Source organism: Glandiceps talaboti, chromosome 8 (assembly GCF_964340395.1).
Source record: "Glandiceps talaboti chromosome 8, keGlaTala1.1, whole genome shotgun sequence".
Classification (NCBI taxonomy): Eukaryota; Metazoa; Hemichordata; class Enteropneusta; family Spengelidae; genus Glandiceps; species Glandiceps talaboti.
In genome coordinates, this window is record NC_135556.1 from 19,727,862 (window position 1) to 19,752,652 (window position 24,791).

General features: G+C 37.2%; 1 protein-coding gene across 1 annotated transcript in view; it reads left to right on the forward strand.

Moving 5' to 3' along the window:
* The window catches only part of LOC144439314 (bridge-like lipid transfer protein family member 1), a 66,280-nt gene that overhangs the window by 22,167 nt on the left and 19,322 nt on the right, over positions 1-24,791 (forward strand). The window contains exons 20-33 of the mRNA XM_078128594.1: positions 257-2,108; positions 2,923-3,049; positions 3,798-4,026; positions 4,881-5,935; positions 6,554-6,734; positions 7,474-12,506; positions 13,044-13,328; positions 13,632-13,779; positions 14,581-14,790; positions 15,401-15,770; positions 16,312-16,539; positions 17,264-17,437; positions 18,431-18,589; positions 19,028-19,381. Coding sequence (XP_077984720.1) covers positions 257-2,108; positions 2,923-3,049; positions 3,798-4,026; positions 4,881-5,935; positions 6,554-6,734; positions 7,474-12,506; positions 13,044-13,328; positions 13,632-13,779; positions 14,581-14,790; positions 15,401-15,770; positions 16,312-16,539; positions 17,264-17,437; positions 18,431-18,589; positions 19,028-19,381 — 10,405 coding nt within the window. The remainder of the gene's footprint in view (positions 1-256; positions 2,109-2,922; positions 3,050-3,797; positions 4,027-4,880; positions 5,936-6,553; positions 6,735-7,473; positions 12,507-13,043; positions 13,329-13,631; positions 13,780-14,580; positions 14,791-15,400; positions 15,771-16,311; positions 16,540-17,263; positions 17,438-18,430; positions 18,590-19,027; positions 19,382-24,791) is intronic.

Consider the following 24,791-nt stretch of genomic DNA (forward strand, 5'->3'; position numbering starts at 1 on the left):
ATATCAATGACCATGTCAGCAAACATTCATTAAGTTTAGGACAGGAGAGGTTGTCATGGAGATGATAGAAGCTTTTGATAATTAAAAACTTAGATAGTTTGTTTTACTCAGCTTAATTGGTTTGAAATTTACTTAGCAGTCACTCATAAATTACTTGAAGTTTTAGCATCATTGTTACACAGTTTAGGACAGAAAATGATCAACTTTGATCCATAAAATTTTTAAATAAATTCAAACATATTTGATGTCTTCACAGGTTCATCCTGTCAGGATAGCAACGTGTAATCTCCATGGCGATAGCACTGCAACAGGTGTGACTGTGATGATACGTAACATAGAAATGAAACAATACATTGCACACAGTTCAGAAGATCACCATGCCAACACTGTGTACGATACCTGGCTAGGAGCCGGTGGTGTGTCTTTAGGACCCATCGTTGTAGATGCAGCAATGTCCCTACCACACCCAGAGCTTCATCACTTACAGGAGAAATTCCTGAAAATCCACGACAAGAAAACCAAACGTCTATGGTTTCTATGGCCAATGGAGGATACAGTATTTAATCCAGATGTAATAGGAAAATGTGGATGTCTGGGAGGGTGCAAATTTTTTGGCAATAACAGCAATGGTGTGAAATTCTTTGAGAGGAGTCAGTTTGATGCCAGGGAAGGAACATCTGATTCTTTGTTTACAGTTCTTCCTGGACAGGGACCAGATAGTGAACAGATTTATGGATATGGTCAGAGTCTCCTTGAAAAGGGACAGCTAGTGTTTGCTGTATGTGAAAGACGTCGCAGTCCAGAAGGATCCCCAACTAGATCTAATTTCAAGTTTACTCCAGGGTATGTACCAATGTTTAGCCCCAGTGCCAGGCGAAGTCAAAGTGGGAGTATTGACAATAAAATAACACCCAGTATACACGGATCACAGACGTCAGTTAGTAAAGTATCAACACAAGCCCAGATAAATCATGGACAAGTCAAAGAATCAGATACCAATATGCCAGGACATGATGCAGCAAGTCGACAGTCTAGTGGACACTCCAAAACCAGTATTCACAGTTCAGGTCATGACCTACATCTCAAATATCTTGGAGGTCAACCACCTTTAGAGGGGAGCTGCCAGAGTTTACCCATTGAAGCTCTTCGCTGGGATAGGACTTACCCAAGTGCACGCCACCATAGTTTAGACATGGGTGATATTGATCCCATTCCAGGTAGTGCTCAGGAATCTAAGAGCTCAGTGCAATTCTCTGTTGATAGCCATTTGAGTGGACATAGGCCTGTTCATGCAACAATGTCAGGACAGTCAGTAGGCAGTAGAACTTCTCAGAAAAGTAGCTTACATTCACTTAGCTCCTCAGGCCAAGTCAGACAGGCCTATTCCGAGACTTCTTTGACTGAGAGTGAGTTCTACTCAGCTGCCGAGGATGATTATGATGGATATCAGTTGATTAGCAGTGACGACAGACTGAGTTTGGAGAGTCAAAGAATACTAAAAGACATCAGGGAATTAACAGATCCAGAAGCACCAGTCATTGACTTTGACAGCAGTCATGATGAGATTGGAAGTTCCACTGTACATGACTCGGAGTCATCCCTAAGTGACAACCAAGCCAAGTCCAAGTCCACCTCTGTATCATCTGATTTGTCATTTGTGTCAGCTGTTGAATCCCCAAGTGATTTGTTACCAGAACACCTGGCACGTACTGACAGCTACGATAGACAGGTGTCTGAGATCGATCAGCCAATGACTCAATACCCTGGACTGATGTCATGTTATGCCAATCACCTGACTCAAATGCACTGTTCTCATTGGGTGACACCACCACCCAGTCAGCAACTTGTGCCCAGATCACCATTTGCTGCAAGGACATCTCTGGGAAGTGTTGCATCTTATGAAAGCATACAATTGCCGGTGTTCACACAGCAGCAGAGAGGTCTAGGTACAAAATTACTGTATGAGCGATCTGGTAGGAAACGACTTCCTAGCTCTGTCAGTGATCTGGACTATGATTCAGAGGGATCGGACACATTGGTAGGCTTATATAGACAAGTACTTACAGATAAATTAAATGGATTGGATTTAGCTGATGAAACTAACAAAGGCAAGTAGTCAATACAGTTAACTTTCCTCTTCTGAAATAGAGTTAAAACAGGGCATGTTTGCCATTTGTTGTAATGAATGTAAGCAGAAATAAATTGTGTATTGATGACCTTTGACCCAACTTGACAGTGCCTGATGACCTGTGACCCAGCAAAGCTTTAAAATGAACAAGTTCCCAATTTTGAGAAGCCTTGTGTATAAACACAAACACTTATTGGCATTACATTGACATTAGATTAAATACTTGGCTATGAGGACACTAGAAGATATATATTACCCAGGGACTGTTCTGTTGCAACTATTATCTACTTATCAGGACAAGGGGTAATATGACATCTTACAGTGCCTGAATATAGCCAGGCAATAAGTGTTTTATAACACATCACGTTCTCTCACCATTCATATATTTGACTATCCTTTCATCAAGCTCTGGCATAGAATATTTTGATCACCGAACATGGTCAAATTTCTTCTAGATTTCTGCAAGTGCTATGCACTTTCTTCACAAAACTCTTGAAACACTTCTTCAGGTATTCTTATATAAATGCAAAATCTTACCACTTCATTAGGTAACTGAGCTTCTTTCAGCAGTCTACAAATTATAATTATATAGCATAGGTCCCTGTGATAGCATGGATACTAGTGCCCTAGGGAATATAGAAAAAGACTAGTACCGACTGTATGCAAATTTAGGTCACTATGATGGGAAATTAGTCCAAAACAGGACTCTATCTCTAAGCCAATAACTGAAGGCTAATATGAAAATGATATGTTGTAATACTATACTTACTATCTTTGATCTTATTTTGATGCAGAGGAAACTGGTGAGAGAATAAGTGCAGAGAATGAAGAAAGTGAAGAATCTCAAACTACTGCCATTGTACAAGTACGGGGATCAGTTGATGCCATGGTGTCTCCCCTCATGGTGGAAGCTATCCAAAGGTAAGACTATATTATAAAGATTGGTCGTTGTTGTGACAATACAAAAGGTATCAAGACTAATAGATTAGGGTAAGAATGATGTCATCACTAGAGATTTTCCCATAAATCCTCTGCAGGAAATATCAAAATATCCCAATACATGCACACATATGAAGTGATGTATGGCATCTTTACAAGATTTCAAAATTAAATTAGTTATCTCGCTGCTATTTTATCACTCAAAATCAAATTTAAATTGATAGCAGTATCACAGGGGCCACGTGGCATAAATAATTTTTTTTCCATGGTTTTCCAGATTTCTAATATTATTTTCTTATTTTTGTCTGTATTTCAAATAAAGTTTTAAATATTATGATCATAACTATTAAGTCATCCGACTGGCTTTTCCTATTTCCTACCATTATCACTGTCTTATCAGAGTTCATCAACTTAGCATTAATTAGTGCACCTCTAATTCCAGAACAAACTCACAGGCTTTTTGCCCAATTAACACATTACCCTAGCTGTTAGAGGAAATTTTCATTTGATGGTAATATTTTAAAACTTTTTATTTGAAATATAGAGCAAAATCAGGAAATAATATTAGAAATCTGGAAAATGATGAAGGAACTATTTATTCCTCCTGGCCCCTGTGGCAGTACTGTAACAAATAAGACAGTGTACTTTATCTAATAAATCAACTATAAAAAACAAAACATGACAAGTTACAACTTTCATATCACATTCTTTCTCTTCCATCTCTTTGCAGATATGTGGAAGCCCTCACTCCCCAAGTCAGTCACATCCATCCATCAGCAGTACTAGATAATTTACACTTCAGCTGTTTGCGTGAAGTCAAAGCTCACCACAAGATAGCATCTGATGACACTTCTATTCCAAGCCCTAAACATAAAGAAAAAGATGACAGTCCATCCAAATCACCGTCCTGCAGTGTCTCCAAGGTATCAAGTTTACAACTCTTTGTCTCCGTGGCAAGGGTAAGCACCATTTTCATTTCACTCTCAGTGTCACAAGTATTACAGCATGGCCATTCTACCCAGTGCGCTATGGATGAAGTTTTTCACTGTGAGGGGTTTGGATTTGGAATTATAATCAGCAAACTTAATCATGAAAATTTCTACTCACAGAGTCAAAATATTTCTTAGAAGCGATTCAGAAATTTTTGTTGTCATCTTGTCAGCATCATTAGGGGTGCACTACAATGGTAGTACTGAAATGTAAATAACGGTACACCCCAGATGATGCTCGATGCTGACGAGACATCAACAAACATTTGGGATTTGCTTTCAAGAAATCTTTTGATGCTGTGAGTAGAAATTTTCATTTAGTAACTGTGAATCCAGAGTCTATGAACATTTGTTCTCAAATCAGCAAACTTATTTTTCTATAAAATCTTGTCAAAGCTTACATTGAATAAATGTGATGTGACTAATTTATTGATATTGCTAGCATTGGAAGTATCTTCAGTACCTAATAATGAATAAAACAGACATTTGTGTTGTAGTTTCAGTTTTCATATTCTCATGTAGTCTAGCTGCTAGACCCTAGAGCACTTCTGCTAACTTGAAAAGCGACCAGAGGTCACATAGCACCAAAGTCACTGTCAAGGGCTTGCCTGAAAAGTACTGTCATCCTCAGCTTTTTTGGGGGGCAACCTTCCGAGTGCAGTTCTGGATCATACTACAAGATTTATTTTCCCTTTGTATTAATATATTTACTCTTGTGTAAGAAATTGTATCTTACTTTTTTAAAGAATTACAGTGTAATAGATCTTATGTTGTGTGATAACATTGAAATTCGATTTTTAAGACTTTGTTATCTCTTCCCTTAGGTAAACTTGTGTGTTTTTCAAGCATCTCTTGAAGACACTGCTTTACCAGCCTCTCCTGAAGTCATCAGACAGACATCATTTGTATCAATACTTGCTTTGTCAGCTGACAACATCAACACTCAGCTGTTTTTAAGAGATAAATCACTCAAGTCTGTACAAGTGTCAAGTACTCATGAGTCACCACAATCAATTTGTGATGGCAAGAAGAATGGTAAAGATGAGATACCAAGGAAAAGTGGAGCACATCGAGTTAAATTCCAAGGATCGGGTGATCTCAGGGATGAAATCCAAACAGAAGAATTAGCAGCTCAAGTTCAAATTTCCAAACTCCATTGCCAATTTCGTAAACTACCAACACCAGATGAAGACCTGTCGAAAGTTGTAGTAACAGCTGTGGCTGAAGAACAGTCTAAGGTTATGTTTACGTTTGACCGGGAGCTGAATTTAGACCTTGGAAGAAGAGCAAACAGAGCTCGGATGGGTTCAACAGGCAGTTCAGATTCTGAATGTGTCATGGACAGCAGGAAAAGCTGGATTATGCTGGAATGTGGGATCGATGATATAGGGTTGAAGGCCGGCAAGAGGCTGGGATTTGGGTCGGTTGAGTATAAGTCATCTGTTGGTGGTTCTCACATTCTCAATGAGATAAACAGAGTCACACCTCATAAGAAATACACACCAATGACAAGCACTGTTAAAATGGATGTACCTAAAGCCAGACCAAAGTTTTACTTTCAGGCAGGTGAAGACATCAGTTCAGATGAAACCCTGAAAGGTGAAGACATCGATGGAGATCTGTTACAAGATTCAAGCAGCAGCAGCAGTAGCAGTAGTAGTGAGTCTTTTCACTCTAGGATATCTTTCTCAACTCCGGAGGACAGTGAAGAAGATGCAGATGATGAAGATGATGAGGATGATGAATACAGAGCAGAGGAGCAAGTAATACGTGATCTCCCTGGTAATGCTTCCAACTGTGTCCTGGCAGTGTCTACTGTGTGGTTTAATGTTCCTTCACCACCAAAGAACAGACATGCACAAATTTCAGCTGGCCAAGTGTAAGTAAATGAGCTCTATTTTCACAGAGATAGGAAAATGTAGTACAAGTGCAAGCACCATTCTGTAATTTTGTAGTGGCTTTTAGTACCTTTCTTATTCACTCTATCACAGTCATATGTTTTAAACCTTTGAAGTAGAATTTCGAATTAACAAATGTTTTTTTATGAAAATCACAACATTTGCCAATTTAGGAGAACTTTGTGTAGCAAAGTTGATAAAATCTACCAATCAATTAGAAGTTCGCACATAATTATTTGTTTGAAAAAAGAATGTCTCTATTTACAACTCATCACTGACATTTAAACATTATAATGTCGATATCATCAGCCATTTTGAAAATAACAAATTGTGATCTCTACTTGTTTCAATAATATTCTTTAGAATCTTTGGTTGATTTCTGTTGGAAAGGTCTCAAAGTTCATGATGGTTAAAACATGTATATTTCTCCACAGAAGGAATATCAATTTTGATAAATAATTATTCTGATGTTATTAAATGTAATATTCGAGTACATTCTCTGTTTAGACCTACACTGTACTGTTTTAGCTTGTTTTAGTTCGCTAGAAATGAAAACTATAATTTCTATATTAATTATTGTTGAATTCTACTTTTTGTAGGTTTGACAGTAATTTACTGAGTACAGCAACTCCTGCCATCAATGCTTGGCTTACACCCATAGATCAGATATCAGCAGCTCTAAGTAAATTAACCAAGGGTCAGCATCAAAGAATCTGTGGATTAATGGCATGTATCATGGCAGATGCTTTAGACTTGCAGAAGATACATCAACCATTCAAGGTAATCCTTGCAATAAATATACTAGTTTTGTGTTCCACCAATAATAATAATAATGAGTATTTATAATGTGTCTTTTCTCCTGAGAGCTCAAGGCACTCATAATTATTACCCCTGGCATGGATCAATGGTGGCGCAATGGCCCTTTATACTTCCTCAACTCCCTGGGGAGCATACAGTCCATTGCTGCAGCCTCTATATGCTCTACTCTAACCATTCACCCATCATGACTCCATTACCATATCTAGTGTTTCCAAGTGTATGAGGGTTCAAATTTAGTGGTGGTCTTTTGTCCAGTGACAACACGATTTGAATTTGGCCCATGGAATTCAAATTGCAGTGGTCCAAGTGAATCATATAGTTTTTTAAAGCAATACATAATTACAATAAGTTTAAGCTCCAAAAGTATGAAATATCATTGATTCGTGAGCAAAATAGACTGTGTAGTTTGAATTCATCAAATTCTACATTGTAGAGAGAGCTAATGATAGGATTGTTTTTAGAGAGTTTGGAGATTTCTATTAAAACTAGAGAATGCAGCAGGAGTTTATCCTGATGAAAGGGCCTATTGTTAAGTTCACTGTCTTCTATTGTTTTCAAGAGTTCAGCATTTGTAAGGTAGAACCAACATCTCTATAAAGGCCTTGGTACATTTTGTAGAGTACTAGAACCCAGGATTACTTATTGTGTAATCACCTGAGCTCACTAAATGTGCTATATTTGATTTTGATACTCATTTCAGAGCAAATACAACAAAACCACAGCCTGGTCCAAGTGTCTACAAGATGACCCATCATGTCAGTTAGTAACTGTACTGAGGAGATACTTGAATGAAGTCAATCTCGGAGACATAGAAGATGCCGTTGCTGATGGTTTGTTGCCAGCAGTCAGTTCTTTAGAGAAAGGAGTTCATGCCTTGACCAGGCAATGGAAAGTGACACTGGTTGCACCTGGCATTGGTGACTTTGGACTGAGTAGCAGGAAGAGTGTTTTCTACCCAGCACCACATCTGTACCCTATGCCTCCACCGTATGGTTATGATGCTGAGGCATTTGGTGGAGAAGTCGCTGGTCTTGGCATGAGTGAAGGTGATGTGAATGAAAAGACTGCTTTAATGAGTAAATACAGCACATTAGAAAATGAACCACTGTCAGCTGCTTCCCTTCAACCCGGAACAAAGAGTTCTCTCCCACAGAGCACATCTCAGATTCATTCTGTCGATAAACCAGAGTATAAGATCACCTATGAGGAATTTGCAACTAGGAGACGAACATCTCAAACTGGTGGGTTAGCTTCTGTTCCTTCAAACGCCCTCTACAGAGAGATGTCAGACTCCCCAGGGAGACTGCAGTCAACTAGTACAGTTCTGCACCAATCATCAAACATGCTACTGTCTAATCCTCCACCAACAACCTCATATACAAGGAAAGAAAGTAACACCAGTCTCTCAGCTAGCGGGGGCAGTATTGACCCATTAGGGCCATCAAGTACCATTGGAACACCTCTAAAAGTTAAACAAACCACCCTTACTGCTGCTGACTCACAAGATCCACATTTGTACAGCTGGATGGCTCAAGATCAGTACAAAACTGCGAGTGTTGGCAGCACTGGGAATATGACTGACAATGTAGTCAATCCTATGTACAGGGCACCAAATCCATTTGATGCAAACTACACAGGTGGTATGCCGGCAGGTCTGGAATCTAACACAACCACTCTCGGAAGTTCAAAATCTGGGAGAGAAGAGGAATATGTACCTCATGTGCCAATGTCTCATGCTGTACAGCTAGCTGATGCACAAGTGTTGTTCAAACCACTGTTAACTAATATGGGTTTGAAAGTAACTACTGGTACAGAACCATCACAGATGAGTGAGAAGTATGGAGATATATCTGTTGCTTGTAAATTAGACTGTGTCAAAGTAGACATAGTAGAAACTGAAGGAAAAAAAGATGCAGCTAGTGGCAAACACAGAGGCAAACATAAGCTGAAAAGAGGGGGACAACATAGTAGGATTGATAGTGACCAGCCAGCTTTCATCTGTGAAGATTTTATTATTGAAGCAGCTATACGAGATGTGTTTCATGAACAAGAACAGAAGCTAGACCATAAGTCGCCACAGAGGGCAGTAGCTCTTTTACCAACTGAAGATGACGTGGAAAGACCTACCATCGAGGTACACTTCATCCTTAACATACATAGTGTGACACAGCATATCAATATGCCTCTTCTACGACTAGCAACTCAAGTCCTTGCCATGGTTGACAATGTTAAACAAACCAGAACAGATTTGAAACTAAACAGATACACAGCAAGTGCCATGTCTGGGAGTGAGAGGTACAAAGGGGGTAGAAAGCATCTGTCCTCGACATCTGGACTGTGGAGAAATGAATCAAGGAAAAGGAAATTATCATCTAGATCAAAGTTAAGTCCAATGGGTCACAACAGACAGCCAAGTATGTCTGTGTCAATGAGAAGTACTGCCACTGACAGTGATATGTCAGAACAGGGAAGTGATACCATACCTAAATGCTGGCAGACCATGTACCATCTCTTAGACCTGTACTCGACCATGCCAGATCCTGCTGCCTATAGTCCACAAAATGTCTTTGTCAATCCCCTATTTTTCTTAGACGCTGAAGGAAATAAACTTAATGACCAAACAACTATGGACGGAGTTACCAGCTTAGGGGATAAAACTGGAGAACAAGCAGAACAGGAACATCGAATTGACATTGAGCCTGTTATTACTGACCCCATCCCTGAAACTCAATCACCAGAAACACAGCTACCATCACCCATGAGACCGCAAAGATTGATGACAGTCTCTGGAGTTAAGGAACATACTCACCATCATGTTTTTGGTGTAGTAATGGTTCAACGTTCAAAGTTACAGGCAAGTCTGGGTGGTCTGACTCTGGAAGCTGAGCTAAGGAAGATACATGCAAGTATCACCCATAAAGTGAAGAGGAAAGGTGCATCTCGTAGAAGATCTATGGAGTCATCAGCATCAGCATGTCTCCATAAAGCATCCATTGTTCTCCTAGAGAGGTCAGACATAGACTCTAAGATCATTGTGAAGATTGTGTTTGACAGATCAATGGGACTGTACTCTGCAAGTAGCAGCAAATCTTTGGAGAAAGCTGCATCAGTGTTATCTGTTGGTGTTATTAATATAGATATACCACAACATCCAGCAATCTTGCATGGTATGGTAGCTCGAAGTACAAAGAAGCTGTCCTCCCAAATACAGCAGTTGAAGCGACCAATGAAAACTACATCCTATGACTCTGTGGATGGAGCGGCACAATCTGTGCCAGCACCTGCAGCAACCACTCCACAAACAAAAGATGATATCACACCAACTACAGAGCTACCTCAACTTCCAGCTCACACATTAACAAAACCAACCAAAATGACTTTTAAAGTACAAATGAGTGGTATTGCCATAGGTGCAGCTTTGCTGCCTTCATTGCGAGCTAACTACAGAGTTGGTCGTATCTTCAGCACTGGTATCACAGGTGATGAGGCACACTTTTCTCTCCTGATACCAAACCATGCTCTCAGTTTCTCCTCCAAAGTTAGCATAAGTGACACCAACTTTCCATCTTCAGCTACCATTGACTTCCCACCCATTGAATTTGAAGGACAGTATAAGACAGAGGAAAGGCAGATCACGCCAGGATCTATGGGTTTGCCAGGGAAACCAATAACCAGATATGGTAGTTATCTGGATGCCATTGCCAAAGTTGGATCCTTTGAACATAGCCTAACAACTGATCTCCTCAACCACCTCATCTTTGTACAGAAAGTCTTCATGAAAGAAGTTGAAGAAGTGGTGCAGAAGATGGCTGAAGAAGAGAAACCAGTTCCTCTGTGGTCCGAACATGGTAAGCCTATTGCCGTTGACAGAAGCAAACCAGTATTGTTCTCGCTTCATTTCAAGATAGAAGGAATCCAAGTAACTGCCACGACTCCAGCATCCAGTGCTGTCAGGTTTGAAACTGGAGCTATTGAGTTGGAGCTATCTAACAGAATACAAAGTACTGTTGGAGTCAGCGGCCTGCAGAGGACAAACAGTAATCTCAAACTGTTTGGCAAAGCTCAGGTAGATCTAAACTTGGCGCTGGGGGAACTGGTAAGAAACCAGGTATTTGAAGAGGCAGAACCTGAGTTCCAGCAGATGGCTTATTTCAAAACCCGTATAGGCTTGCGAAATGCCTTGCAAGATGAGATTAGCTCTGCTGAAGAAGACAAAGAGGCATTGCTGATATCCCTCAAGAGGCCTCTATTCTACGTCCAGCCTATTGCTTTTGATAAAGCAGTTTTAATATATCTTAACTATAAGAACGCTTATGAGAACTGGCATGAACAGATAATATTGAACAAGGAAGTGAAGACTGCCACCCAAGCTGTGTTTGAAAGACTGCCACACCTTCCCCAACCAGATCCCAAGACACTTGGAACTCTCTTCCTTCAGTTGACTGTTGATGACCTTGGACTATGTATGCCGATGAATTCTCTTCTACAGGCTGCAAATCCAAGTAGCAAGGTGTTTGATGAACATGGCTCAGCACTTGTACTTACACTGGAAAGCTCTCTCATCACTGCATGCTCCTCAGGGTCCCTAGTCAGCACAGGTATCTTCAAGGGGTTCTGTCTCCGGTTTGCAGATGACTTTGAAACTTCGCTAGATGACTGGAAACCAGATGCCAATTCAGCACCTATCATGAATGCTTGTACTGTGCCTGAAGGGACCTATGAAGTATGCTCGAGGACAACTAGGAAAAAAACTTCAGGAGAGCATCTTCCATCCATCGGGAAATGGATTCTGAGTATACTGTGGAAGATGGAGGGTATAGACGTTCACTTGGACACTAATGTTGGTCACCGCTTATCAGCTATGTTTGGAACACTGACTACGTTCACCGGGTATGCAGAAGATGATGACATAGCTGATTTGAATTCAGTTATGGAACACAATGATGAACAAGTCTTTGAATCAAGCACAGAAGATATACCAGCTCTAAAGCTAAAAGCTCCACCAGTCCCTACTGGAGGGTCTGTGGTAACGAACCAATTCAGAGATGTTGATCCAAGGCAAAGAGCGTTGCTTATTGAGAAAGAGATGAATGAACAGGCAAAGGTAGTTCAAGATCTTCGTGACCTAGGAGCAAGTGTTGTCACCATTGAAGAAGAAACAAAGCGCCTTCAAGAACTCGAGGCAGCTGTCTTCAAGGACTTTAGACGAGATGTTCGTAAGAAACTCCGGCGACAAAGTCAAAGGGCTACTGCTATCCGTGATAGATTTGTTCCTGGATATAGGCCAAGCTCTCATCATCGGTCCAAATCAGTTGCCCATAGTCCAGGTCTTAGAATCAGGAAGGGAAAGAAAAGTCGCCTTGATCCCAGTCTGTTGGCAGAATACAATGAAGAGTATGACCGACTCCCGATGGGACATAACAGGGCAAGATCTGATGGTACAGGATACATAGACTCCAAGGTGTCCTTCCATGCTGGAACACCAAGATCGCCAACAAATATGTTATCACAAAGTATGGTAGAACCAGAAGTGGAGGATATGTTAGACAATATGGTTGAAGATGACAGTTCTCTCCTGAATGCCACTGTAGGTGATCCACTGCACATAAGCGCAAGACTTCAAGAAAGAAGTCCACGAAAGCCATGCAAACAAGCATCATTGCCTGACATGTGGGACTTGGACACTGATTCCAGTGATGAAGTAGAACAGACTTACCTTGAACAGGCTAAAAGGTAAGATGGAAACTTTTATCATAGTGTATTGGAATGGGTCAAAATGGATTTCAAAAGACTAGCGGTCTGCAGATACGTTATCATTTGAAGGCTGTGTATACCATTGTGCTGTGGCTGTAAAGTTATATAAAGTTAGCTGTTAAATACAATGTGAATCTGTTTGATCTGGTACAGTAGACAGCGCAGGCAGCCAGTAAGTCATAGTTGACAGGGCCATTTTCAGTTCAATGTTTGTGGATCCCTCCTTTCAATAGGAGCACCTCCCTACAGTGTATCAACTAAAAAGGTTAAAAGTTAGCAAACTATTAAAGAAAAACAAAGAGGATAATAAAAGCTATGCTGTGTGATGCAATATTACATTTCCTCATTCTGTTAGATGTGACATTCATGAATTGGAGGGTGTGCAACATCACAATACATGTACATTGGCCATTCTGTAGAAAAGTGTAACAAATTTAAAAGAGGAAATATTTTTCCAGTACAGAGTACATTGATGATAACTTTGTCACTAACATTTGAAAAAAAACCTCTTTACAGCAGGCGTTCAACACCAGCTAGACCATCATCCTCAGATCCAAGAAAACCAATGATTCAGTCAGATAGATATGTCAAACCATTGGGAGGATTTCCAGCTCCAAAATCAGTGACACCAACTCCTTCAAATACATCTCATACACCATCACCGGGTAAAGTACCCCCCAAACCCGAAAGTAACATTGACTTTGAAATGGACATCAAGGTCTATGTTGACAGTGGTAAACTGATTCTACATCCAAATGTACAGGAAAATGCCCAGGAAGAAGAACAACAGCCAAAGGGAAGGTCAGGAACTGTCAACAATTTTGAGATTTTATGTCACTTTTTTGTGGTAACCTAGCATGTATGGATATTGAGACTTTAATTTTCTGTTTTTAGTTGTTCATTGTGTCAAGATTTTTAATGTCCATGTGTTTACAGTAGATGAGTAATGGAAAAGTGCTTTAAACTGACAGTTTGTAGCTCTCAGCTTATCAACAGCGCCCTCTATCATAGAGTGAACAAGACTGACAGTTTGTAGCTCTCAGTTTATCAAATTATGTTGTGTGCATTCATTAAAATCTACCATCTTTGATTTCCTCCTCAAAGAAATTCTAAATATGCTAAGGTGAATATTGTGAATGAAGTAAATCAAGCCAAGAAGAAAGCCAGTCAGACTGGTGGTCTGAGACCAATATTCCAGGGATCTACTCTGTCAGAAACCACAATATTTCTACTACCAGCTCTGGATGTTAAGGTTAGCCCAAGTAGTCAATCACACAGTACATGTATGAGCATGTCATGAGAAGGAACATATAACTTTTGTTCCTGTAATGAATTAAATGAGTCATGTATTAAAAACAAACACAACTTGCAACATATTCCTCCACAAATTTCAAACTATACAAGAGATGCATAGTTAACATGTTTGAATTTGACCTCACCTGACCTCACTTAGACCACAAGTAGCATTTCGTGTTATTAAAGTGGCACAAGCTGAACTTATAGGATTTTGGACATAATTTTTTCTTCATATTTAAAAGGTACTCGCAGTATTCTACTTACTGAAAAATCACTTGCAATTGATTGAACTCATAATTGATCCAATTTATATGTATAACATATCTAGGAAATCTACTGTGAAATCAACTGTTTTAGCAATGCCAGAAGACAATAATTGCAATGTCATAGAAGACATGCAGTAACATTTGGTATTTACACTAGAATATTTCCAATCAAGGAAGTTTTATACATTCCCAAATATTTTCACTTGAGAAAAGTTTATAAACTCAGCTTGTGGCCCTTTAACAACTTTCCAATTCTGATGGCAACAAGAATTAAAGAAATTTTGTTGTGAGATTAAATATTCAGTAAGTTTACTATTTTATCATCTCACATTTCAGTTTATTGTTTTAGTATCATGTTGAAATGAAACGCATTCATTATGCTTAGTGTAACATAACATACCCTCTCCCAGTATCATCAAATTAGATCTACCTGTACATAGGCGATATTAATAATCAAGAGAACGATTTGTGTTATCTATTATTATTTTCAGGTTCATTACAACTCTAAGAATTACACATCGGATTCCCCACTAGGCAAGGTACCATCATATGGATCCCAATACAGCAGTGATTCTGATGCTAACCCTGTAGTGGACACTGCTAGTGTAGATAGTGGATCGCATGCCAGCACTAGTAAGAAATCAGCGACAGTGAAACGAGCGTCTCTGTATGCATGGATGCTGTTACAAACTCCTCCTGAGGTAGGCATTGTACTTGTCAACATTAGAGTGTGTATACACCCTTTATTAGTAGCTGAGATTGACTACTACCTATGTATATCAGCTCAGATTGTCCATGTGTCTGTAAGTGCATGCATGTGTTCATCTATGGAAAGTAATATCTCTGACACCCACAACTCATTTTCACCAAACCTGGCACAAATGTCAGACACTATGGGTGTATTTTGGTGCACTGTTCTACTCACTTCACTCATGAAAGTACAGCTGCCGAGAACATGGCATGCACTCATATAGACTACACAACAGTTGTCATCTCAATTTTGCCATCAAGTGATTAAATATCTTGTTATAAGGGTAATTATATTAAGAGCAAAAACACTAAAGAAAAAAATTCATTTCCAACATGGTAAAATTTGATGAAAATTGGGTGGAAATTTATGTTTGTATGCTAATTTTCACCCAGCTTTAAATTTCTCTATTCATAATTTGAAACAATAAATTATGTTATTTAATATTCTTAGTTCACTGAGTTCGATCAAAATGAATTTTCATTCAATTGATTTCTGATATATTCAGTGAAAATAAAGTTCAGTAAACAATTCAAGTTTATAATATATCTCTTTCAATACAGGAAATTGTGATCAGTCCCTTCCTGTTAGACTTCTTGGAGCAGTGTTTAGAGACCATACCAATCCAGCCAATCACGTCATCTGGCAAAGGTGAAGGGTCAGAATCTGTCGGTAATGTCTTTGGAGTTGACTTAGAAGCGTCTGCAACATCGCTAGTTTCATCATCCACATACGATTACGCTACATTTCCTGTTGATGTGGTGGTGTATTTGTGTGTACAGCCATCACTTATCAGGTTTAGTTGTCTGCCACTGTCTAGAGTAGAGTGTCTATTGAAACTACCGACCCTTGACCTGGCTCTGTCGTCTAGGAAGGCAGCAGATGTAGCATTAGGTGCCAGTGGAAGTGAATCAGGACAAAGCAGACTAAGATGTAAGTTTAATAATAACAATGATGTCATATTTACAAACATTGAATTCAAATTACAACTCATAACACTCAAGTAAACTGTTTGCCTGATTTACCATAATCGTTTATAACATCCATATCAAGTGTAAAAGTATAATATACTATTGCAATTGTTTTACCACCATCCCAGTATATGTAGTATCTCTTAGTGTTATCAGTGTAACACAAGTAAATATTCGATGACTAGAGTGCAAACATAGATATCATAAAGCAATGTCTACATTTCATTAAGAGCTAAATATAATCACAATTTAGCCAGCTATCATTCACTCTAAATTAGACTGCTGCTGTTCAGTTCCAAGACCCTTTAATATACCAGTCTGCCCTCTATGCCAATTAGATGCACCACTGACACAGAGCAACTTCAATGTAATCAACCAAACTTTGGTAATCCCCTACCCTTTACCATTGGATGACTCACAATAAAACGTAACGTCTATCATTTTGACCCATAACAAAAACTGTTATCAACTATTGACTTGCAGTATTCTCTTGATTTTTACAGCAATATTCAGGAGCACACCAGGCAGTGCAGCTCGGATACGTAACATGAGTGGTAGTCGTTCTAGATCCAACACAGCTGGTTCTGATGGCAGTACAGGTAGTACGGTCATGTTGGCCAGCTGTAAGGAAGGTGGTATCTGTTTTACTGCTTGTCTGTCAGAGTTCTCACTATTCATATTCCATCCCTATGGAGGTGCACATGCTAAGAAACTTGGACCATTGGATTTAGGTAATAAATGTGGATTTATTGTCATAGAATTCCTACTTATAGTAGATAATTGTTGTATTGAGTTTAACTGGGGGATAGGACTCGGACAGTTATTTCGGGTGTGTGTGTGTGTGTGTGTGTGTGTGTGTGTGTGTGGTGGGGGGGGGGGTGATAGAGTTCATGCAAAAAATGGGGAGTGATAAAGTTCATGGAAAGAATTATATAAAAGAATGATTCTATAGAGAGGAATTGATGAATTTCAAACAGCTGTAAAGAAGACATTATTTCTTAGGCACATACATCTACAGGCTTTGATATTTGTGTGTGTGTTTTTAAAAAAATGTAAACTTAAAATTAAAAATTAAAAAATTATTGGGTGCACAAAGTTTGATATAAATATACTCTCCAAGCTTTACATTTAGTATTTCCATTGACAGAAAACAATTTATTAGTGATAAAACTGAACTGAGTTTGGATTTGAATCTAGCGCCGTGATTGTTTCATGGATTTTATTTTACTCCCCAACTCGTTGTGGTCGATGGAAGCACTGAATTTAGATTCTGTACCTTAAAATACAAATTCATCACATTTTGTTACCGTGTTATATGTACAGCTACACACACAAGTTTACCAATAGATGATTAAGTACACCTCATAGTTTACAGTATTGAGAAGTAAGTCGTCATACCGAACAAAACAGTTTCAAAATTACTCTTTCCTGTTTGATATTTTCTTCTTATTTTAGGAAGTATAACAGAGAATCCTAGTGCGTCATCTTTTGGTAGGAAAGACTCACTGAGTCTGAATGTAGAATTTGTGCGGGTCAATCTGTCACGTAGTCGACGAGGTCAACCGATATCAAGTGAGACTCTGACTACAGCTGGCAGTAATGCACGATTACATGATTCTTACACATCTGGTATATCAACACCTGGATCACAAACTTCCCAACATAGTCAGCACAGTAGAACCAGCCAATCAACTGGACCGTCACATATCAAATTCTCGAGTAAGTTCCTTGTCAAAATTTCTACACAAGTTATCATTGCTATTATTAGCATGAATCACCAATTGAAATATTTAGACACATTGAATTCCTACTGACAATTTTCTGTGCAATTTTGCCTGTTACCACAAAATGTGCACTTACACACAATTTTCTACAATAAAATGTTCACACCAAACAGTTAGAAATTGTCCAAATCATGTACAATTTTCCTCAAGGATTAATATTGTATTCATATTCACCAATTATTCAATTTAGTCCTGCATAAATATGACCTTGATTGTATATTCTTGTTCATGTTCATAATCGTATTTGTATTTGTATTTGTATTTGTATTTGTATTTGTATTTGTATTTGTATTTGTGTTTGTGTTTGTGTTCGTGTTCGTGTTCGTGTTCGTGTTCGTGTTCGTGTTCGTATTCGTATTCGTATTCGTATTCGTATTCGTATTCGTATTCGTATTCGTATTCGTATTCGTATTCGTATTCGTATTCGTATTCGTATTCGCCAAATTGTTAAATTTATTAGTCCTGCAGAAATATGACCTTGATTGTATACAAAGAAAGACATGATCAATATTTGAAACCTACATATAATGAACCAACCATCAATGATCAAAAATTGATTTGAAGTGTGAAATAAAAATTTACAGAGAACAAAACTTTATCAAATTTTATTTCAAACTCAGTGTGTCACATACTAGTATAGCCAATCATGACTTTTACGAATTCTACATTTTCTGAGTGTGTTTATGAAAGAAAACCTGACTTGTAATCATGATATGTACAATTAAACCGTACACTGTGGACTGTGGTAAAAGAAGAAGTTATAGGTGGAGGGTAGAGTGCATCAACACTATTAACAAATTAGAAACAAATTAAACTCCAGGAAATATTTTTTTTACAGTTGTATGTGATGTAGGCTCAGCATCATTCAAGTATGACATGAGAAGACTGACGGAAATCCTAGCTTTCCCTAAAGCCTGGTATAGACGAAGTATTGCAAGGAGACTGTTTCTTGGTGATGAAAGTGCTCATATGATGTACTCGGATGATTCAGATACAGGTACAGTTAAACTACATACACACACACACACACACACACACACACACACACACACACACACACACACACACACACACACACACAGGTAGACCCATTTGTCTGACTTTTGACGGGGATGTTTATCATTTGATAGGGATATTTGGGCTTCTAGATGAAGAATTGCTCAAAATGAGATAAGAGGGCACAGCATAATTCCTAGACACGTGTGAATGTTTATATTTGGCCCCATAAATAGGAGATATGTAATATTTATCAGCAACATATTTATATATATTAGACATCTGTTGGCAACAGTAGGAAGGATTCTTTTGCTTTGATTCCACTGCGCTATCCTAAACAATGCCTACAGTCGTAAGGAGAGGGATGATAAGGACACACCAGTGACATATTTTACAGTGTATTAACAGACTTTCTAAATGTTTTTTTTTTTAATCTTAGGATCTACAGGGTCATCATCCATTGACTTATCTTTGTCTGGTGAGATATCTCCAAACAGACTGAGAGATAGATCATTGCGTCACAGTCTTGGAGCCATGCCCTTGCCACTAAAACCACCATCACCTATTACTGGATTCACTTCTAAGTCGTCACGGAAACAAGGCAGTTCCACCAGCAGTAGATCACCAAAGTCGCCTACAAGCAAACCATTTCCTGCAGCACCTAGCCCTACACCAACAGATCTAAGCCCTTCTAGTCCAACAGCCAAAGCATTCCCCCCTGTGCCACACCCATCGCCAACAGATGAGTTGCCTGATGAGGGTGGAAGGAGACGTGCACATACAGTGACATCAGGTAGGTAGACAGTCAAAGTGACCAGTAGTTGTAAATACTATGTGATGTAATAGTTTACAAAGAGATGTAAAAAGAAGTAAGATAACTGTAAGTAGCATTTGATTACAAATATAGACACCACAAGACAGATAGATAAACTTACGCCTACAGAGAACCAAATTATTCTACTTTTCAGTTATACACAATCATTTTTAACTACTACCAACTTTTAGTGTACAGCAACTATGGCTACTATTATTACAAATAAAGTTGCCAATTTTCTCTGAAATATTTAACTTTATTTATCTATTGGTTTGATCCAAAATGAACTCCCTATGTTGTTGGATATTGATATGATAAAACATGAACTCCCTATGTTGTTAGATATTGATATGATCCAAAATGAACTCCCTATGTTGTTGGATATTGATGTTATCCAAAATGAACTCCCTATGTTATTAGATATTAATATGATAAAAAAGAACTCCCTATATTGTCAGACATTGATATGATCCAAAACAAACTCCCTATGTTGTTGGATATTGATGTTATCCAAATGAACTCCCTATGTTGTTGGATATTGGGTAGTCATTTGAACATAGTCTGTAAGAAATGACACTGTGCCACGTTATCAGGTAATCTCCCAAACAAGCTGGCCAATGTATGAGGATGCCTTGACATGGCATACCTTGTTCAAATGCTCACAGAATTTCCCAGAAGCAATATTTCTGATGGCATGACATACACTGCTACAACAGCCTTGCACATGAAATCTGGTTCATATCCTTTGCACATATTTTAATGCATTGTTTTCTAAGAAATAAATAATTATGTAAAACTATTCTATTTAGTGTTTTTGATAGATATGGCTACTATAGACATGTTTAATACTGTCCACTCTGCATGTTTTTTAGGATTGGATGTTATAAATGTAATGCATTACAGTAACTGTAAAAACTAGTCCAAAAGAGTGCATCTTGTTTTCCAGCATGAAGTCGGCAAGATAACATGCATGACATAGTTTGTTTTTATGCTAGTGATTTGTTTTATGTTGTGTGTTATTAATGTGTTTGCTGTTAATTCCTTTCTCTCTACCCTACTGTAGGCTTGCTGCCTAGCTTACACAACCTACTTAGACGTATACACTTGCTTTCTGACAGTGAATCCGATGCTAACACTTCCAGTCACTCTAATTCTTCTGAGTCTGCCTCTGAACATTGGTTCAGTCCTAAGCAGCTTCGTAGTATTCTCAAAAGACACAGTAAGCAAAAAGGTAGAACTGTTGTCAGCTGTGTTACTAACGTACATCATTTGCACCCATGCCATTTATTTGGTACATTAGACACCCACAAATTACAGTTGTTATCTTACATGTTATGACGTCCTTCAAAGTATAATACGTAACATAATTCACAACTGAAATGTACACATAACATAATTCACAACTGAAATGTACACATCACATAATTCACAACTGAAATGTACACATAACATTATTCACAACTGAAACGTACACTTAACATTATTCACAACTGAAATGTACACTTAACATAATTCACAACTGAAATGTACACATAACATAATTCACAACTGAAACGTACACATCACATAATTCACAACTGAAACGTACACATAACATAATTCACAACTGAAACGTACACATAACAATTCACAACTGAAATGTACGCATAACATAATTCACAACTGAAATGTACACATAACATAATTCACAACTGAAATGTACACGTAACATAATTCACAACTGAAATGTACACGTAACATAATTCACAACTGAAATGTACACGTAACATAATTCACAACTGAAATGTACACGTAACATAATTCACAACTGAAATGTACACGTAACATAATTCACAACTGAAATGTACACGTAACATAATTCACAACTGAAACGTACACATAACATAATTCACAACTGAAATGTACACGTAACAAAATTCACAACTGAAATGTACACATAACATAATTCACAACTGAAATGTACACATAACATAATTCACAACTGAAATGTACACATAACATAATTCACAACTGAAATGTACACATATAATAATTCACAACTGAAACGTACACATAACATAATTCACAACTGAAATGTACACATAACATAATTCACAACTGAAATGTACACGTAACAAAATTCACAACTGAAACGTACACATAACATAATTCACAACTGAAATGTACACATAACATAATTCACAACTGAAATGTACACATAACATAATTCACAACTGAAATGTACGCATAACATAATTCATAACTGAAATGTACGCATAACATAATTCACAACTGAAATGTACACATAACATAATTCACAACTGAAATGTACACTTAATGTAATTCACAACTGAAATGTACACATAACATAATTCACAACTGAAATGTACACTTAATGTAATTCACAACTGAAATGTACGCATAACATAATTCACAACTGAAATGTACACTTAATGTAATTCACAACTGAAATGTACGCATAACATAATTCACAACTGAAATGTACGCATAACATAATTCACAACTGAAATGTACGCATAACATAATTCACAACTGAAATGTACACGTAACAAAATTCACAACTGAAATGTACACGTAACATAATTCACAACTGAAATGTACACGTAACATAATTCACAACTGAAATGTACGCATAACATTATTCACAACTGAAATGTACACGTAACATAATTCACAGCTGAAATGTACACGTAACATAATTCATAACTGAAATGTACACATAACATAATTCACAACTGAAATGTACACGTAACATAATTCACAACTGAAATGTACACATAACAAAATTCACAACTGAAATGTACACGTAACATAATTCACAACTGAAATGTACACGTAACATAATTCACAACTGAAATGTACGCATAACATTATTCACAACTGAAATGTACACGTAACATAATTCACAACTGAAATGTACACGTAACATAATTCACAACTGAAATGTACACGTAACATAATTCACAACTGAAATGTACACGTAACATAATTCACAACTGAAATGTACACATAACAAAATTCACAGCTGAAATGTACACATAACATAATTCACAACTGAAATGTACACGTAACATAATTCACAACTGAAATGTACACGTAACATAATTCACAACTGAAATGTACACGTAACATAATTCACAACTGAAATGTACACGTAACATAATTCACAACTGAAATGTACACGTAACATAATTCACAACTGAAATGTACACATAACATAATTCACAACTGAAATGTACACGTAACATAATTCACAACTGAAATGTACACGTAACATAATTCACAACTGAAATGTACACGTAACATAATTCACAACTGAAATGTACACGTAACATAATTCACAACTGAAATGTACACGTAACATAATTCACAACTGAAATGTACACGTAACATAATTCACAACTGAAATGTACACGTAACATAATTCACAACTGAAATGTACACGTAACATAATTCACAACTGAAATGTACACGTAACATAATTCACAACTGAAATGTACACGTAACATAATTCACAACTGAAATGTACACGTAACATAATTCACAACTGAAATGTACACGTAACATAATTCACAACTGAAATGTACACGTAACATAATTCACAACTGAAATGTACACATAATCTAATTCACAACTGAAATGTACACGTAACATAATTCACAACTGAAATGTACACGTAACATAATTCACAACTGAAATGTACACGTAACATAATTCACAACTGAAATGTACACATAATCTAATTCACAACTGAAATGTACACATAACATAATTCACAACTGAAATGTACACTTAATGTAATTCACAACTGAAATGTACACATAACATAATTCACAACTGAAATGTACACATAACATAATTCACAACTGAAATGTACACGTAACATAATTCACAACTGAAATGTACACATAACATAATTCACAACTGAAACGTACACATAACAATTCACAACTGAAATGTACGCATAACATAATTCACAACTGAAATGTACACATAACATAATTCACAACTGAAATGTACACGTAACATAATTCACAACTGAAATGTACACGTAACATAATTCACAACTGAAATGTACACGTAACATAATTCACAACTGAAATGTACACGTAACATAATTCACAACTGAAATGTACACATAACATAATTCACAACTGAAATGTACACGTAACATAATTCACAACTGAAACGTACACTTAATGTAATTCACAACTGAAATGTACACGTAACAAAATTCACAACTGAAACGTACACATAACATAATTCACAACTGAAATGTACACATAACATAATTCACAACTGAAATGTACACATAACATAATTCACAACTGAAATGTACACATAACATAATTCACAACTGAAACGTACACATAACATAATTCACAACTGAAATGTACACATAACATAATTCACAACTGAAATGTACACATAACATAATTCACAACTGAAATGTACACGTAACAAAATTCACAACTGAAACGTACACATAACATAATTCACAACTGAAATGTACACATAACATAATTCACAACTGAAATGTACACATAACATAATTCACAACTGAAATGTACGCATAACATAATTCATAACTGAAATGTACGCATAACATAATTCACAACTGAAATGTACACATAACATAATTCACAACTGAAATGTACACTTAATGTAATTCACAACTGAAATGTACACATAACATAATTCACAACTGAAATGTACACTTAATGTAATTCACAACTGAAATGTACGCATAACATAATTCACAACTGAAATGTACACTTAATGTAATTCACAACTGAAATGTACGCATAACATAATTCACAACTGAAATGTACGCATAACATAATTCATAACTGAAATGTACACATAACATAATTCACAACTGAAATGTACACGTAACAAAATTCACAACTGAAATGTACACGTAACATAATTCACAGCTGAAATGTACACGTAACATAATTCACAACTGAAATGTACACATAACATAATTCACAACTGAAATGTACACGTAACATAATTCACAACTGAAATGTACACATAACAAAATTCACAACTGAAATGTACACGTAACATAATTCACAACTGAAATGTACACGTAACATAATTCACAACTGAAATGTACGCATAACATTATTCACAACTGAAATGTACACGTAACATAATTCACAACTGAAATGTACACGTAACATAATTCACAACTGAAATGTACACGTAACATAATTCACAACTGAAATGTACACGTAACATAATTCACAACTGAAATGTACACATAACAAAATTCACAGCTGAAATGTACACATAACATAATTCACAACTGAAATGTACACGTAACATAATTCACAACTGAAATGTACACGTAACATAATTCACAACTGAAATGTACACATAA